This window comes from Ischnura elegans, chromosome 1 (assembly GCF_921293095.1).
Source record: "Ischnura elegans chromosome 1, ioIscEleg1.1, whole genome shotgun sequence".
Taxonomy (NCBI): domain Eukaryota; kingdom Metazoa; phylum Arthropoda; class Insecta; order Odonata; family Coenagrionidae; genus Ischnura; species Ischnura elegans.
In genome coordinates, this window is record NC_060246.1 from 143,137,796 (window position 1) to 143,143,795 (window position 6,000).

At 37.2% G+C, this 6,000-nt stretch overlaps 1 protein-coding gene across 1 annotated transcript in view; it reads left to right on the top strand.

The window, feature by feature from the left end:
* LOC124171386 (alkylglycerol monooxygenase-like) overlaps window positions 1–4,977 on the top strand; it is a 65,716-nt gene extending 60,739 nt beyond the window's left edge. Inside the window, exons 4-9 of the mRNA XM_046550560.1 lie at window positions 303–406; window positions 1,053–1,215; window positions 1,793–1,944; window positions 2,133–2,267; window positions 2,495–2,608; window positions 4,495–4,977. Of these exons, the coding sequence (XP_046406516.1) occupies window positions 303–406; window positions 1,053–1,215; window positions 1,793–1,944; window positions 2,133–2,267; window positions 2,495–2,608; window positions 4,495–4,758 (932 nt within the window). The 3' untranslated portion in view covers window positions 4,759–4,977. The remainder of the gene's footprint in view (window positions 1–302; window positions 407–1,052; window positions 1,216–1,792; window positions 1,945–2,132; window positions 2,268–2,494; window positions 2,609–4,494) is intronic.
* Window positions 4,978–6,000: the final 1,023 nt, after the last annotated feature.

Consider the following 6,000-nt stretch of genomic DNA (forward strand, 5'->3'; position numbering starts at 1 on the left):
CAAAAGAAAATTAGCACTAACCGCAGACTGCATTATTTAAGGATTTTAAGTAATACTAATTCAAAATAAATAACTACTCCTGTGTACTTAAAAACATTATGGAGTTTTCAATAATTTGATTTAACATGTAATCTGTCTTTCCAATCAAGTACCTTTGATTTCTTTAAAATAAAAAAAACCTTTTTGGAACCACATGAAACCTTAAGAGGTTAACATCAACAATAAAAAATAGCATTGACCAAATGTAAAATATGAACTAATGATGAAGCAACTCTAACAAATATTTTTTTTCCAAACAATAGAGGTCCATTTCTTATGGGCTCAGCACCAAGTTCACCACAGTTCTGAAGAGTACAACTTAGCTGTTGGCTTGAGGCAGTCCATATTACATGGCTGGTGTGGATCAGTGAGTATTATTTTATTGACTTCATTGTTCCCAAGCTATCATAATCGATTCTGAGAGTCACTAATATATTCGTTCAGGGATGATACTTTTCGATAAAAAATTGAAGGTGTTTTAAAAAAATCGAAATATAATATGTTACAATATTCGTATTGACACAAATATAAGTACCAGTTTTAACTTTGCCACCGTAGGCAAATTAATTTCTGTTTTCCATCTAGGTCAAAAGAGTGCATAATAGAGGAGAGAACTTCTTTGATCTGGATTCTATTTTCTCTCATGAAATTTATCTGAAGTAACAAATTTATCAGTAGTTAGTAGCCAGCAACTATCACATACTACATCACCCTTTGCTGCAATGCAGATTTTCTCAGCCAGCTTTATAATATTCTCAGATGTGTTTCAAGGTCCTAGATTCTTGAAGTCCTAGATTTTCTTGGTTTGTAATATCCATGAAATACAAGACTTCATCATAATTCAAAGTAGCTTTCCCAGTTCAGTCCTAAAAGTCTAACATTCGTAATGAGAACTCTGGTCTAGATAGATTGACTGGCACTGTTTTCCATGCATGCTACTGAAAATATTCCCTTTAAACATTACAAATTTTTATCATTAATGGTGTTAATTTTCTTCTCTCTTTCTATTGCAGCTCTTCTATCTGCCCATGGCACTCTTTGTGCCTCCAGCTCACTACCTCACTCATCTTCACTTCAGCCTCCTCTACCAATTTTGGATGCACACTCGTGCCATCAACACCTTAGGACCATTGGAGTGGGTTTTCAACACACCAAGGCACCACAGGGTGCATCACGGTGAGTGACATCACACCAAATCATATCCAAAAGTTTCTAAGGTTTACATCCTTTCGTATAAAAAACATATGTGCCATTATTATGACATATTAGAACTTTATTTTCCATTTTCAAGGCTTATCATAAAAAAGATGAGAGGTACGTACCTAATTCTTTACCAGCTTTTTTATTTGCTGTACAGCAAATAAAAAAGCTGGTAAAGAATTAAAAATGAATTTTTCAGAGCAAATGTACTGTCTTTCTCTCATTCCAATTACATAATATCACTGAAGCAGAGAATCATCAAAATTGTGACTTTTAGCGGTATGTACTTCCAAAATAAAGGCATTTGAGTCATAGGATAGGAATACATATTACTAGTTTTGAGTATTAATCACACTTTTTTAAATGAAACTCTTCCCACATTTTTACATCACAATAATTTCACTCGGCTAATGTTAAGACTTTGGCACCATACAAAGATAATTATGTTAACCTTTAGCTTGAAAAAGAAAAAGGACAATTTGAGGGATATGAATTCTATGAATATGTACATTTTGTAACACAATTTTTCATAGAAACTTCAACATTCTTGCAGGATGCAATTTGTACTGCCTAGATAAGAACTATGGTGGTTTCCTCATCATTTGGGACAGGATATTTGGCACGTTTGCTTCGGAGAAGGAAGGGGAGCAAATCATCTACGGTCTTGTCTTAAACAACCCATCATTCAATCCTCTTTGGCTTCAGGTATGAGAATCATGATTTAGTAATACATAGCTTTTTTCTTGGAAATAGATACTTACGGATTTCTCATGTGCATTATTCAAGTCAAATTTCACACCAATATTCCCTTTGTGTCTTTGAACTTAACATAATGGTATAATGAGCCATCAGAAATGCATGTGACAATTTTGACATACATCCTCTTTCCATAGGTATTCTATAATCAGCATGTGATAGAAAAATGGAGGTCAATGCAAGGATGGCAAAACAAACTGGCAGCCATTTGGAAAGGACCAAGTTGGCTTCCGGGTAAACCAAGACTTGGGGCTGATGAAGATAAGATAGATGTATGTATCAAAAATGACATTAGGCATCACAATGATTGTTATTTGTTATGTAATTAATTATGAATGCCTCAAGATTAATCTTAGATGGTTTAGAATATGATAAAGTAATCTTAAAGTAAAATCAACTGCTTCAAAAGTGATAAGGAAGTATTTTGCATCGTAGTACTTATATATACTGAAATCTGAGTGATAAACAAGTTTATTAATGGTTCCTTTTATCCTGGCAGGTGAAAGAGAGAGAAAAGTATGATGTCAAACTACCCACTTGGTGCAACCTCTACTTAATGCTGCACTTCTGCATTGTCATCATTGGATTTCAAGAACTGGCAGTTAGACACATGGTAAGGATTAGAATAAACAGGATCGCCTTGGTAAACCCATAATAAAGCACTTAATGTAGCATTCTTTGTTAGAGTTCTACAGCCTGAGCTATTGATTCCTATGAGCTAAAATATTGGAGGGGGTTATTGAATACGCAAATCATCTATGCCAGTGGCACAGCGAGGGGGGTGGGGGTTTTGGGGGTTAAACCCCCCCCAGAGCACAGATAAATTTTTAAGTTTAATCCATTTTACTTAATTGGATTAATACTACTAATTGAATAGTGTAAGAATTAATAAAATATCTCTTATAAACGTGCGAAAGATCCACAGAGAAAAAGTCATTCGCCTTGACCGGGATCCGGATTTCCGGTCGAGTGCTTTAGCCAGTTAAGCTACCGAGGTGTCATTCTTCCCTGTGGATATTTTCGGACACTACCGGACAAGATGTAACTGGGCTGCTGAGCATATGATGCCACAAGCAGTCCAAATCGTGCGCACAGCGCCACAGCCGGAGAGCAGGCCCGGACATAGAACACAAAGAGGTGTTCGCTCTAGACTAGTTTTGAAGTATTCCGGGACTAGCTGCGGTGATAACTTTTACGGGAGTTACCCGCAATGCACAATCGTGCGAAAGATCCACAGAGAAAAAATCTTTCGCCTTCGATTTGGACTGCTTGTGGCATCATATGCTCAGCAGTCCAGTTACATCTTGCCCGGTAGTGTCCGAAAATATCCACAGGAAAGAATGACACCTCGGTAGCTTAACTGGCTAAAGCACTCGACCGGAAATCGGGGGATCCGGATCCCGGTCAAGGCGAATGATTTTTATCTGTGGATCTTTCGCACGATTGTGCATTGCGGGTGACTCCCGTAAAAGTTATCACCGCGGCTAGTCCCGGTATACTTTAAAACTCTCTTATAAAGCCATTAAACTCACCATTTATATTTAAAAAATTCCGGGGGAGGGCCCCCCAATTACCATGGCGGGTATTCCACACCCCCAAACCCCTCAATATTGATTGCACCTAAACCCCCCACAGCCTTAATTCCTAGCTGCGCCCCTGATCTATGCCACATCTTCACAATAGTGCTTTCTTTCTCGCAGCGCCAGGCAGTCAACATTTTTTTCTTCACTTCATATGGTCACTTTCATCTTTGCGCATTTTACCTTATTTGCACCAAATTTATCATTTTCAGTCCTTTAATAACTTCAATTAGACTTAGTGAGAGGAAAAATATATGATTCATAAAATTTTATTCCCAATTGATGAAATTAAAAAACTGAAAATTTTTCACCTTTTTTTAACTTAACATTCGAATGTATAGATGTGATCATGAATATAGAGTTCCCTGACAGAAATAATGCCTCTGATTTTCAATTATTCCAAATCCATTTTTAAGATTAATCAGTAATCCAGTTATTTGAGCTATTAATTTGTATCCTTACAACTTCCTTAAACTGAAATCAGTGGCCCAGCGAAGGGGGCACCTTTTGAACCAATTATCGTTAAAAAAATTACTAGGGGAGGGCCCCCCCCCCACCTCCCGCTTACCCCTTGTGCATCCCATACCTTTGCTGGCCCCGGTGGCAGGGTTAAGTCCTTCCCTGCCAAACCGAAGGTCACGGGTTCAAGTCCCGTTTGGGTAGGTTGCCCCTACCCAGGGAATGGTTGTGTGTGATAGTCCTTGTTTCATGTTATTTCCCCTGATGTAAAAGGCCTTAAATGAGCTTTTTTCGGGGTGATGAAAGTAAATAAATAATATACCTCCCATACTCCCCAGTATTAATTGTGCCGAAAACCCCCCTAGACTTAATTTCATAGCTGCGCCCCTGACTGAAATCACATAGCTACATTTTTCAATTTATACATGTATTTATATAAATGTGACTCTTCTTCTTACAGAGCATGAGTCCATTGGCAGTTATCTGGTTCAGTGCCTACATCCTCATCTCCCTCACATCCATTGGAATGCTTTTTGACAACCGTCCAAATGCTTGTGCTTTTGAGTTTTTGCGATGCCTTTTGTTTGTATCTTACGTGCAGCACTACGGATCACCTGTCGTAGGAAATTTCATGGCTTTCCTACAAGTGTTATTCGCTCTGTCAGGTACCTTCTGGGCTCTTCAATCTTTGAAGATTCTACAGATTAAAGTCAAAACAGACTGATTTTGACAAAAAACACATTACGTCCACAATGACCATAGTTTACAAGCAAGCTAAGGAGCTTGACTAAATATTAAGTGGTTTTAACAGAAGGGCATTTAAATGCTCACTCAAAAACTTAAAGCCAGTGGCAAGTGGAATGCACAAGCAATATACAAGATACGATGAAGGGACCAGTGAAATATTTTTATGTATATTTTTAATAAATTTTTTATGTTGTAATTGATTTGTCTGATTCCACATTATAAAATGTTTCCGACCATATTTGGGCATTAAATTGACATTACTAATGAAGTGGGTTAAAAAATTTTAATCATTTATTTAGGCCTACTTTAAAATGGTAGAAAAATAAAATTGCTACTCAATTTTTACGGCTGATCAAGAAAAGTAGCCTTACCAAGATGAACAGTTTTAATAATTATAATTTTAAGCAAACGTTCATTATAAGGACAACTCTTCAGCCAAAACCTGATAGTCTCCTCTCAACTATAAGGTATGAAAATTTTCATAGGATACAGTGGATATCTCACAGTGGCGGATACAGAAAACACTCAAGGAGGGGGCGCAAAAGATACATTGAGTTGCCTTTACTTTTATCGTGATAAAAAATAATCAAGTCACAGGCAGAGTAAAATAAAATTTTAATTTAAGTAATTATACACATATACAAGACGTTGCCATCTTATGATATAAAAAAGTCAATTGTGGTTCTGCAATGTTTGGCAATACGGCTGGACCCGCAAGGGAGGGGCGCGCACCCCCTGCGCCCCCCATCTGTATCCGCCACTGATATCTTAGCATTCTTACAAAGCTAGGATACCCCAGGGGAGTGTAAGTTGAGAATTAAAGGATGTTCACCTGTGCAAACATAACAAGCTATAAATATTTACAAGTGGTTATGGCAGGATGAAGAAGGCTATGGCATATTCTATACTGAATTGCATGGCATGGAAACATGTAATGAAGGATTAGCAAAAAAAGGCTATAGAGTAAAATTGGGAGAGCTTGAGCTGACAAGAGCTGAAAACACATTCAATTAACATGGTAGGTAATGAATGACAGTGATGGACAGATTTCATATTAATCATACTAGCTTACACATGGTGTCCACTGTGAAATTATACATATGCACATATGAATTCAATACCTTGAATGGCTTTAGTGATCTTTATAATTCAGAGGCAAATAATTGAAGGAATTGTTCTGGAGAAAGCATTTTTGCAAAACTACAAAATTTAATTTGCG